General features: G+C 39.4%; 2 protein-coding genes across 3 annotated transcripts in view; one reads left to right on the top strand and one right to left on the bottom strand.

The window, feature by feature from the left end:
- acbd6 (acyl-CoA binding domain containing 6) overlaps positions 1-4,416 on the bottom strand; it is a 31,290-nt gene extending 26,874 nt beyond the window's left edge. The window contains exons 1-3 of the mRNA XM_067596984.1: positions 3,947-4,416; positions 3,327-3,391; positions 2,744-2,840 (exon numbers count right to left, since the gene is read on the bottom strand). Coding sequence (XP_067453085.1) covers positions 2,744-2,840; positions 3,327-3,391; positions 3,947-4,225 — 441 coding nt within the window. The 5' untranslated portion in view covers positions 4,226-4,416. The remainder of the gene's footprint in view (positions 1-2,743; positions 2,841-3,326; positions 3,392-3,946) is intronic.
- Positions 4,361-13,192, top strand: part of xpr1a (xenotropic and polytropic retrovirus receptor 1a) — a 71,654-nt gene continuing 62,822 nt past the window's right edge. Inside the window, exons 1-2 of one of the 2 annotated variants that reach the window (XM_067596980.1) lie at positions 4,361-4,492; positions 6,426-7,039. In XM_067596980.1, the coding sequence (XP_067453081.1) occupies positions 6,971-7,039 (69 nt within the window). In that variant the 5' untranslated portion in view covers positions 4,361-4,492; positions 6,426-6,970. Of the gene's footprint in view, positions 4,493-4,747; positions 4,921-6,425; positions 7,040-13,192 lie in introns of those variants that run through there. The other variant, XM_067596981.1, reaches the window with a different exon arrangement.

Genomic DNA, 13,192 nt, shown 5'->3' with positions numbered 1-13,192 from the left:
ATTACCCAGCCTATTCTTTGCTGACCAACCTTGACTCACAAAAGAACCCACACAAATCTGATTTCAGAAAATGGGAAGAGTGGGGGAGAACATGACAAGCGAAGCAAAACAACTGTGCGTGCGCTTTTGGGACAACCTAATTCACTTCTGAAACTCAGAATATTCGCTGATGCACTGGCCCTGCTCCTCTGCAGAATAATGTAATATAAAGCCAATGTCTGCTCAACAATTGAGGCAGGAACAGAGGTCAAATTCTGGCTATTATTCTCTTCCTTGCTTCTCTGTCTATGCACTCCTACTTACACCATTTTAACTGTGCTTCCACAAGAATGGCCACTGCCACGCTATGATGCTTTGTTAACACTAATACAATCAGCTTCTTTTCAGGGGAGCATTTGTTCGTTTGCTGGCCTGTCTGCCGGACTCCCTCCTGGCATTGTGCAACTGTGGGGCAGAGTCAGCGAGTATGCCCCGGCAGCATGCCCGTAGAGAAAAGAATGTGTCAGGAATGGACACGTGGTTGACAGTGACGCTATTAAAGAGACATAATGAGGAAGGGGAGCAAAGAAATGCGAGGGATAGGGGTAATAAAAGAGCGGAGGGGTTAAAGTAGACAGTGGGGGCAGAAATAATAGAGGAATAGCAGGTAGCATAGAGGTGGAGAACAAAGAGAGAGGAAGATAAGGAACAGTAATGAGAAGGTGAAGGAAAACAGAGGGAAAGTAGACAATGGAAAGAAAAAAAGTATGAGCAATGAGACACTACAGTAGGTCACCCAGGACATGTGACTGGCTTTTTAAGGAACACATGAATGTATTCTTTTGCCTCTGAATTCCAGAAAAAAACAAACAACCTTATACAATTTCTCTGGGGCTCTGCTTGTAGAGTGTTATGTGACTGTGAATCCAGCCCCCTGTTTAGAGAGTATACTACACATCTAAAGGGAATCCAGTCAATCAGATGTCTGCCTCGTGTGGACATGGCAGGCATGTTCAAGATGTGAAGCTTCCCAGTTTTGCCGTTCTTCATTTTCACTTATTTACAAGCTATGGTAACCTGTAGCCCTGACACCAGGGGCCAGCTGTATCAAGTTTTTCTTTAGTTTCATCAGCTACTACTGTACATCCAGATTATCCTTTTCTCATTATCTTCTAATTAATTGTTAAATACTGAAAAAAATTTTCAGTACCTTCTGGACAGCAACACCTTTTTGGTGGTTACTACCATTGCTAGTAGGTAGGTATACAAAAAAAATCCAAACAATCACATCAGCACAGCCCTTAAAATCAACCCCTCAGCTTAAATAAAAGCGGCAGCCTCTCAACTTTGACGTAAGCAGCAACATGGTCTTTTGTCTTTATAGTGATAATTTTGATCTAAATGTCAAACTTTATCTGGTTTTATTAATTAATAAAAATGCACCAAACTTAGCTAAAAGGGCCAGCTTTTTCTGAAACAAAGCAGACTAAAGTCTAGGAACTATTTCCTTACTGATCGCACTACAACAGCCATGTTAATAGTCAAACTTTCTTTATTTTCAAAATGAAAACCTAGTGTCTACTTGAATTGTATCAGACTCTTCTCTGACAATAATTCTGACGAAATGCTAAAAGTAAACGTCACCTTTGTACCCGTAACATGATGAAATTGCAATACTGGAGTCCAGTCATTGAATTGCTGCTTGCTGCTACTGTCTTCAGTGCTATTAGTTTTAGATCATCCTTTGAAAATGTTGTCTTTAAAAACTTAAAGCAATATGAATAGTATACGCCTTACATCCATGCAGAGCAAAACTATGTCAGTCTGCCTTATTAAATACCAGAAAAGTATAAATTTTTAAACACATATTTTGATGTTAATATGACGAGTTTGTTCTTCAGTGTTCCAATAATGACGCCCTTCCAAACCAAGCAGACAGTACAGAGTTGTTGTTGTAACCGAATGCCCCAAATGACAGCCTGTCCATGGCAACCCAACTCTCCTGACACAGTCAAATGACATAACAGAGGAGTGTGTAGAGACATAAACAGTGTCACTTGTCACATCTCAGAAGCCATACTATGACAGTTTCTTGAATTATTCATTACTCAAAATATCAGCTATTGAGGGAGTTAACATAACCTTCTCATGTATCTTTCATGCTACGTGGGCAGAATAAAGAGCCACAGAAGGTCCTGGAACAAAATGACACAGTGACACTGACCTCTGCTGGACAATGCGCTGCACTGCATTCACATTGAATGTTTTCATATTTGTCATTCATTTTTTCTGACCATAAAACAGACATGAGTCAAATCACTGTGTTTATTTTTACTCTAAAGAGTTGTTTTAGTCAACCTGAGGTGCCAGGTGGGTGGCACCCACCTGGCACCTACTTAACATTTCGTTGTTAAGTAGGGAAGTTATTATTCACGTAACAGTATTTTGGGAGCTTCTAAACAATATTCTCTGATTGCATCAATTTGATCTGCTGCTCAGTATCAATGACATCACCCTTTAAACAAGAATTAACGAGCTGCAGCAAACAACACAAATATGTATTTGACAAAGTCTGCATTAAAGGCTGTGGTTTACCATTAGTGTTGTTTACATCATTCACTTAAGAGGGTTTTCTCTCTTTCTTCTATAATAGGCGTGTCTATAAATTTTTTACACTTCGCTTTGTTTTGGAATCCACTATATCAGAAGATTCAGAATATACAAAGTTGCACAGCGTAGTACACAGCAGTAAAAGTCTTATTACCCTCTGGCTGCCTTCAGGGTCTAACACATTGACACAGGAAATGTACTCCTGCATCGCCTGCTCCGCCTCCATGTCTCCAAGCTGCTTCCAGGCTTGCCTGTAACGATATTAAAATGTTCATCACCATCACCACCATCGACAGTTGTAAACAAAAGGTGTGTATCTTTATCTGTACCGGGTATTGTGACATTTTACAAAGTTTTTAAAGTGGAAAAAGCACCAAAATAACTGAATAAACTGAAAATAGAATTAAAGGGATCTGTTATTAATTATAGGTTGTTTTATACAGAATTTTGGGAATGGATTTTGTTTCAGATGTTTCAGGGGAAAAGTGGTCTGACAAGGACAAGTTTAGTTTTAAGTTGTAGAAATCAGTCCTCATTGTTTTAGCATGCAGGTGAATATGAACACGTATATGGTCATGTAAATGCTCTCTCTCTCACACAAGGGCACACACACATTTACTCACTCACGCCACATAAGTTACAATCCTAGATCTCGTTCATATATATACATGTTTAACATTTTTAAAATAGAAGCAAATTATTTATTAACACTCGATCACCAAATTTTGTCTACATACCATTTTCTCTGTCCTTCAAAGTCGAAGAAGCCAGGCTTTGCTGTGTTGCACTTTCCCACCTTGACCTGCAAACACAACAACTGCAATTTATTATGTGTAGTAGTATTAATAAGTACTATTTTAACAGATGTATATCATCTCCCAGAGAGTCCAGCTTTGGAACAGTCCTCCAATTAGTATTCGGTCTGCTGACGCTATTTCTGCTTTTAAATCCTGTCTTAAGACACATGTTTACAGACCTGCCTTTTCACCTGACAACTAATCTTATTTGTTTACATATTACAGCAAGTTTATTTTAATAAGTTTCACTTGTTTTACCTTTTGGATGATTTATTTGTAAATTTCTTTTATACAGTCTTTTAATTGTGTGCTTGTATTTTGTTGGTGTAGTCTTTTTCTTTTTATATTTATGATTGTTTTTTTATGCTGTCTACGGAAGCTTGAAAAGTGCTATACAAATAAAATTATCATTATTATTATTATATGACAAGTATCTGGACCTAACCCATCAGTGATAATACATGCATGTTGAGAACTCACTGTATGTGCTTCTCATCTAAAGCCACGTGATAAAAAATATTTGGCCTACATGCCACAGTGACATCTCACCCGACACTCACCTGTTTGTATCTAGCATACAGGTACAGCAGCTGGTCCCTGCTAGCCGTCTGAACCAGGACTCCTACGCGATCGGCTGCCGACTCAAACTCCCGCTCCAGCTCCTCCCCCTCCAGCCGGTCCCCCATTTCCATCCCGCTGCAGTCAAATTTACCCAAACCCAGGTCCGAGTCCGAGTCTGAGCCCGCCCCACCAAGGGGCTCCCCTGTGTCGGGCCGGGCTGGGTCCGTACCTGAGCCCGTCGCAGTGTCCGGAGAGGACGACGGCGACATAGAAGCCATTGTTATTATTGTTTACAGCGTACCGTCACACACGACGATGAAAAGCGTTAAAGGCTCGCACAGACTAACCGTCTGGTAAATATTTGCAAAGGATTTCGGCCACGGTTTCGTTATTTAAAGCGTTCTCGTTAAGAAATCCGTGACAGTCGGATTTATTTCCACCATTGGTCCGTCTTTGGTACTGTCAACTATTAAGCACCGGCTCAACCTACAACAAGCAGAAAGGTTCCGGCTGCATTTCCGTCTCCGCTGCTCCGCCGCACTCCGGTAAGGAACATAGAAACAGGAAAGTAACCCACAGAAAGGCAAAAATGTTATTTAGGAACTGATGGCGTTTTAAATAGATTATATATAATGAAATAAAGTTTTTTTTCCAGCGTTTTGTTGTTCATGGTCTGCATGGCAACCGCTTTCTTTTCGGTTAAAACAAGAACTGACATGACAACAGTTACCGTTAAGTTTAACGTTAGCTTACTACTAGCTAAAGTAACTTGAGAAAGGCTTATTGACGCTTTCAGTTAGTCAAAATGGGGCTCGTATGTCTTTAACATATGGAACATGCTCATATTATCACATACAGCTGTTATCATGGTCACTTTCTCGATGTTAAGTGTACCCTGACCTTCAATCTTGCTTTTTATTTGACTAACGTTAACGTCACACGGCCGCCAGGTGGTTGCCCCACAGCCCAACAGGTGAATATGCGTCTTTGGTATCAGCAGCTGTCCGTGTGCGTGTTCACTGGGGAGTATATCTGTGGCTTTAGCCTTGTCTCAGTTTCGCGACCAACTACTTTTACTCTCACTCAACTACCAAGATGAGTGTTCTCGTCCAGTTTCAATCTCCAGGCCCTCAAACGTTTATTTGAACTCAAACTCATTTGATAGTACTGTATGTGGGAGTGTTTGACACCCTTAAAATGCATTAGCGCTGTATGTCCAGCAGATGCTGCTATTGGCGTGATGATGATGAAGATGGTGGTGGTCACCGGTCTTGTCACTGCAACAGGCGCGCAGCAGTTGTCCCAACGACAGCTCATTAAAGGACGACTTCACAATTTTTCAAGTTTGTTGTCATTACAGCGAGCTGCTCAAATGAACATTGAAACAGGTTTTTCATTCCTCCTGTTCATACTGACCATAATAAAAGCTAATATGTATATATGAAGCTAATATGAAGCATCACCTTAGAAAATTAGTCAAATCAATTAGATATCTTTTTTAGTCCCTCTTTTTCTTACTATACTTCAGCTGCAGCTCAACAGGGAAACACTGTCCCAGGAAACACAAAGAGGGAATTTGATGCTAAAAAGACTGTAAATGTGGCAGATATCCACTTGATATGACTAACTCAGACAGCTGAAGCCTCATATAAGCTTCAGATAAACTTTTAAATGCTTTTTTGTAAAAAATGACTGTGTGGACACACTGTGGATTTTAGCTCCCATCACTTACATTGAAAGCGAACAACGAGGAAAACCTCTTTCAGTGTTTATATGTTTATATGTTGTTTTAAGACGGACTTGAAAAATTTTGACCCTGTGCTTTAAGTTTAGTCAAACAAAACAAAATCTAACTTAATTGAGAGCTGAGTGAGCACAATTTTAAAATCGGCCAAACCAATACAGTTGTTATGAAAACAACGTTCTTCTGACATTCAAACACACACAACAGCACATCCAACAGGTTTAGATTTTTTTTTTGATTTCCACCCTCATTACATTGATTACATTTGCCATATATTTGGGGAACTTTGGAGTATGAGTAACATAATGAGATCCTTTTGAAATATAAAGTAAAGTAATGGTAGCCTATTATCCTGCTCTCTTAAAAACTCCGCTTCTCCATAGCTAATGCCACAAACAAGGCTTCTGCATAAGCATCCCAATTTCTATGAATCACTGTCAGAGTTTCAAATTGTAAAAATACAGAAATAAACAGAAACTATGAAAACGTCTGATTATCCATAACTCTAACATGCCTTTATTTATCAGAAAACACGTGCAGGAGAGAGACAAAGTAGAAAAAAGAGTTGAAGAAATTCAGTCAGGATTAAAGAAAACATATTTATTGTCCACATATGTCATATATATATCGTTGAATGAGATTTGCACTATTAGCTGTTAGTGTAAAATGTAAACTTCATAGTATCAGATTGTGTCTATATTAAGGTTTTAACTGTATCCTCTGTTTCATTTTAGACACACAACAACAAGAAGCTTCTCACACGGTGGCACCTGAGACGAAAACTTAATGAACCTCAGCTCTGGGATCTGAATTATATCCGTGTGTGTTGAAGGTGAGGGAGATCCCTGGCTGCACTGCCAACAGTTTTCACAGGAGGTCCCAACAGCGCCCGGTGCCACTGCGCGCTCTGCTGACGCAACCACGTCGCTGTGGCTCAATACGATGGCGGACCGCAATGTCCCCAGACCTGCCCAGGGAGGGACGGAGCAAAGTCACTGAGCCACTCTCACCGGCTCCGTTATAAACTGCCGTCCGACCACCTGTTTAAAGACAGGCTGCTGCCATCGCCGTCCCTCCCGTGAAGTAGTAGTATGTGGGACAGGATCTGCTCGGAGTGCACTGACCGGGACGAGCCAGAAGTGGAGTGAAGAAGAGGAGCGGACGCAGCGCATGTTGAGCAAGCAAGTTGACTGAAATAACAAAAGTCGCGTCGACTGGGGAAGGATACAGCCGCTCTCGGATTTTAACGGAGGCTTGAGGGGACAGTTGTTCCGGCAAAATGAAATTCGCGGAGCATCTTTCGTCCCACATCACTCCGGAGTGGAGAAAACAGTACCTTCAGTATGAGGTAAAGTGAGATTTATGTTTTATTTGGATTAAATGCTTTGTTGTGAATGTGGGCAAGAGACAAACTCCCCAAAACACACATTATTTTGTCCTGTCTATTTAATGGAAGAGGGAAGATAAGAGTTATCAACTATGAGGAAAAAAATTACAGACTGATAAAATATTTTTCCTTTTCAACAGTTTCAATGTAGCTGCTCCTGAGAGCAATAAACGTCGGACAGATGAGGGATGCCCTATTGTTTATGAGGGAAATTGACTGCAGGTCTTAGATTCATGGGGATCACTCAGTGTTTATTATTGCTGTTTGTTGAGTTTACAATATTAAAAATATATAATTTTAAAATAAACAGTTTGGTGAACAATTGGATGCATTTCAAACTGGAACAATTAACAAAATATTCCTTTCCATTTAAATAATTCATAGTCTCAATATTTCATAATATATTATTAATAATTAATTCTTGTAGCTTTGTGTGGGTTTATTTTTAGTATTTTCTTTGCTAAACAAATATTAATATCATGGATTTTGATACCATTAAAATTGCATGTCTCAATTTTGTGAGTTAGTTCATCATATAATTTAAGGAGTCTATATAAAAATAGTAAATAAATAAATAAAATGTGTTCATTGTTCATTGCCATGATTCCATCAAATAAATTTGCCTTTTTTTAGATTCTGCTTTCATTTTTTATTTTTTTATTTGTGACAGTCTAACTGAACACAAAGGGAAATATTTTATGCATTAATTATGAATTTTTGTAAAATTGCAAATATTCTCTTCAAGTTATTCTTTACTTTTGACCACATTTTTTTGCAATATGTAATATTTCTCCTACATGAAGATGTTGGTTTCATATATAAAGCATCATTTAAAAAAGGTGTCAACCTGTATATCTTCATCTGACAGGATATTCTGTCTGGTTTCTGGTTGTTGATGTCTGTGGATTTAGAGAGATCATTGTGTGCACACATGGTCTTTGTTTGGTGGTGTGCACTACTTGAGGAGTATTTTATTTTCGCACACTTCTTGCTGACTCTACATTAAGAGCTTTGGTGCAGACATGCAGTGACAGGACACGCTCCTCCGTTCCATTTAGCTCTATGAATTATAGACAAAGACCCTGTTCTCCTCAACCTTAGCAGCCTACATCCCAGGCTCAACAGAAGCTCATTGCACTGGTAGTATTTTGGAAACATGACCTAGATCATTTAGTTGGATAAGTGCTATAGCAGACATTTGGATCTGTTCACCTTGACATGAATGACACGCTGTCATCACTGTGTGATTTAAAAACATCCTCAAGCAACATAATTCAAGTGGGGGAAAAAAATGAAAAGATGTCAGATATGTGTTGAACACACTAAAGAAAACAGCTCAACACTTGAATTTTATTTGAATTGTTTATCACCGTATATGCTCAGCCTATGTGGGGTCTTTGTATGTACAGACTAACGCACAGTGAGCTGAGGGACAGATGCATGGCCATACCAGCCATTTTACACCTCCAGTCTTCAGCTCGGCACTCACTGACCTGAGATGGATGGTGATGGATTTTCTGTCATGTGCATTTTGTGTTGGTATTTAGTAACAGTTTTATAAGATATGGAAATCTTAATTTTAACCTTATAAGTTATGATATTATAGTTTTTCAGCAATATGTTTACACCAGTAACTATCAGTAGAGGCAGTTATATTCATTTGTGTATTTTTCTTCACTGGAATCGTGCGTAATAATCCTTAAATATGAGAATAGCTGATTTCAGGAAGATTAGGGATGATTGATGGGCTTCATCAAATACAGCATTTAATCTCTGTGACAACTGAAAGTTACAATAAATCCGGTACAAACACAACTGCAGTCAGTCATTGATATGTAATTATTTGCTGCAGTGATTCATATGGAGCCATGGCTTTTGTTTCCATATTTTTAGGCATTTTGAATTATGTAGATTTTCTTACAGTTTGAATTCTTCCTCATATCTGAATTATATATCAGTTTTGTTGCAAGGATGGGTTTGTGTGTATTTGTCTTCAGTCTTTGTCTGACCTCTGTACACACAATCACCTCCTGAGTGGGTGGGGCGATGAGACATGGCTCACACCTGCAGGAGATGGACATCTTATTTAAGGCTTTGGTTCCCTCTATGTTGCTGTGGTGCAACACAAGCAGCGTCAGTCCATTGGCTACTTGTGTAGCGAAGGGACCACTGCAGATACACTTGGAAATGCATAAAAACATGTAGTCATTACATACAGCCACATATGCCGCCCCCCTGAATCTATTCTTCAGTATGTGTCGCAGTGGCCACTGCAGCCCACACAATGGCTGGATTGTAATTCAGTTGTTTGTCTATTAAAATGACCCACTGACATATTATTCTAGCAGCACAGGACCTTTTTACCCGTCGCCCATGCAGTAAAATATGACAATTCCACAGTGGCTGTATCTGTGGCGTGTGCTTATTACAGCTGGCCACATTCAAATTGACTGTGGTTTGAAGTAATATTCTTGCCTTTATGTGTCAATTGGATTAATTAACCTCCTGCCCTGTTTTTTTTTACTCTCCTCTTTTTTTTTAGAACACACTATTGTATGGAAAATGGCACATTTTCTGTTTGGATTGGTCAGCCAGTTTCTATGCAGATGAGAAGGATGCAGCAAAGTGTCTGTTCCAGCCAATATAGGGTCTAGTTAGTACGCCACTTCATCTGAACGTGGAGACATTGACAAGGCGATTGAGTGATAGAGTAATTAGGTGTGTGCTTTATCCTGTGGGATTGTTGTTATAAACCTATATGCTAAGTAGCTGTTTGGTATGGAGGATGTGCATGTCCAAATGACTCCGGAGACTTCTGATAAAATAGAAGAGATATAGGTGAGATGTAGAGATGTAGATGCAAAGAGCATTTGCCTTTTAAACGTAACTGTTATAAGGTGCAAATAAAAAGAAGCTGTTTATGAATTCTGATTGATGACAGTTGAAATTTACTGTCTGCCTCTCAATTTAATTTCTTTACATGCCTGGCAGTTTTTCATACAAAGCAACCTTGCTTGTAGTACAGCATGTAAAATGTGGACAGACAATAATTAGGTGGAAAGGTGGAAACTATTTAATTCAGATGTATATTATATAACTGTACTGAACAATAGAGGTCTATAGAAAGAGACAGAGATGAAGGTGTATGTGTGTGGGCGAGAGAACAAGGCCACTTATGCATTTACCTCTGCAGTCTAATCACTCATGTAAGCTTAGAGGGGGAGGAGGAGGAGGAGAGTGGATGTAGAGACTTTCATTTACAATTCAAACTAGCAAAATGACATTATTTAGACGAAAAGCAGATGCCTGTCTGATTTCAGTGAGTGATTGGTGTTTGTTCAAAGGTGAACTTGTGTCTTTCATTAATTAATCTGAGTGATGTAGGTCTTAGCTAGCACAGTGAGCTTTATATTGTGACAGATTTAATGTAAATTGCGCATAAAATGGACAACGTTGCTCACATTATCTATGATCTGTGCAATGAACGTGTGATTTATCAGAGTGTTCTACAATATGAACATTATGTATACAACAGGCAACTGCTGAGAAGTGGCTCTTCTCTTCTATACCTCCCTCCTTCCTTCCATCCTCACCTCGTCGTTCCTCCCCCACTGGGAGGACATCTGGTCCCCGACCAGACCTGCCCTCTGCTCCCCTCCTCCTCTCCCTTCATCCTCTCCTCCACCCATCCGCTCCACTCCTCTTTCTAAACGCGGGGATCCACTCAGACACAGGGATTCAAGTGATCCACCAATGGCTTTCTATTTGGGCCAGAGAACTCTTCAGACTAATAATACCTACTGTGTGATCCTCTCAAGCACAGGGATGTCAATCTCAAGCATCTTAGAGGAATGATTACTACTCAAATATTTTGGTTGTGTCCACTCAACATGTCACAACTATTAGGCTAAATGATTGAATTCCATTGACAACATTCAATCAACTGGACACTCTCCAGTGTAAGCTTCAGTCCAACATAGTGACACATGTCTGGTACTTGTAGCACATATATGTTTGGTTCAGTGAGTTTGCATTAAGATTACGTTAATGTATAGTCATTCAAAATGATGGCCCCATTAGGCATGGCTTAGTGCTTATTGTCTACAGGTTTCACTTCTGATTACTGGCAAGCTTGCAGGTTTATCCCAATTCCCCAAAGAGCCACCCTGCCCCCCCCCCTTTCCTGTCACTGCCATCACCATGGCAATGCCTTCAACTTAATGAACGCCTCCCTGCCTGAATCTGAATGTCTATTTCCCACCTAATAGTTGGGGGAGGAGGAGGGGGGGGCGCAAGTTTGCCCACCAGAGATTAGTCAGGACCGGGCCCTGCTCCAGTGCTCTGCGTGCACAGTTGGTCTCCTGTGATCTTTATCAGACAAAGGTAGAGGCGATGCTATATACAGATGAAATGTTTATCTCTTGGATTAGACTCTAGTGTTGGGGTCTTATTGTGCATGTAATTCACAGAGGAACGTAAGTAGCAACAATCCAGGCGGCTACTAATGCACAGCAGTTTCTGAGTGGTTTCCACCCACACACTTGATTACTCACACTGCTCCCTCGCTGTCATGTTACACAAGCAGCAGGGTCCATAAGAACCTGGACAGAGAGTGGTTTGATATGATCGGAGGATACGTCAGGAAAACTTCATGCAGGTTGCCGTTCGTACTGGAGAATACTGTAGATGTTGTTTTGATTTGATTTTATACATTTTAGTTACAGTGTCGGTAAATGATGTATGGAAATTGACATGGAGCAGATTTTATTGTTGTGTGTGTGTGGATTGTAAACACATTGACTAAATGATAGAGAACTTTTAACATATAAAACTTTATCAAGTTGAAAAGGCAGATGTTTTTTTCAATTTGGTGGGGCAATTAAGTCCCAAAGACATCTCTATCAAGAAACAGGATACAGTTCCAGTCTTTTCTCTGATTACCACTGATATGTTCAGAGGAGCCAGTGTGCAATTATCTGTCAGTTTCCAGTATCTTCAAATCAATCTGCAGAGAAACACCCTCATTTAACCACTGCAGCTCTCTCTCTCTCTCTCCTTTGTATGTCAGTTTGTCTCTCTGCCCGCCTCTCTCTCTTTCCCCAATTTACTATTTTAATTGGAAAGATTTGATAACATTTTTAATCAATATCAAACAACATCTGTGAAAGGACAAGCTTATAACTGTGAATTTTAAACAGCCACACAGCATCTGTTGTATTCAATAATTATAGAAGTTGTTTAACGTCTGTCTGTTGTTGGTCTCAGTGTGTAATTTTCTGCTGCTGTGTTATTGTTTTGATTACTTGATCTAAAGAGTGAAACAACTAACAAAGGAGATAACTTGACTCCACAAGACTTTAACAAAGAATGTAACTAATATAATAACCTGCAGCAAGCAGGAACACTTTAGAGTGATGAATATGCAACACATACTTTATTCTATTTCCTATGTGCAATAAGAGTCTATAATGGATTCCATATTGAATTTCAATAATATCTTTGCTGTATAATGGTTCTTGCAGTTGTGCTACTTGCTTACATTTACATTACATTTTGTCATTTGGGAGACACTTTTATGCAAAGTGACTTATAAGCTAGCAGGCAAGACAATCAAGCATTAGAGGACAGTGACTCAAAGGAAGTGTGGTACAAATTCTCAAGTAGCTGACTTGGTACTTTTTAAAATTAAAGTAAGAAATGAATGTAAGTAGACAAGTTGATGTGTTCATATTTGTTGTTGTTTCTACAGATCATTATGTCAGATTCAGAAACCAAGATACAGTCCTGTTGGGCCCCTTATGTTCTCAGTTCTTTAAAATATTGTTTTTCATTCATTTGCATGCTCCAGATATCTCTAGTATAACTTGAAGTGAACGAGATGATTGAAATGCCTGAATTTGTGTTCATTATGTTAACAGCTGTGTGGCCGTTGCCATAATCTTCCCATATGGGGAACAAGTGTTTAGTTAATGGCTCTCAAATGGTTTAAATGCTACTGTAAAAGCAGATGGTGCTAACAATGGTGTAATGGCTCACGGTCCACTGTAATCACCTCTCACTTATTATAGTCTATATTGTATATTGTAAATCCAAAAAAAAAAAAACATTTTACAA

The sequence above is a fragment of the Thunnus thynnus genome, chromosome 8 (genome assembly GCF_963924715.1).
Source record: "Thunnus thynnus chromosome 8, fThuThy2.1, whole genome shotgun sequence".
NCBI classification, from domain to species: domain Eukaryota; kingdom Metazoa; phylum Chordata; class Actinopteri; order Scombriformes; family Scombridae; genus Thunnus; species Thunnus thynnus.
This window is presented reverse-complemented; position numbering and strand designations above follow the sequence as displayed.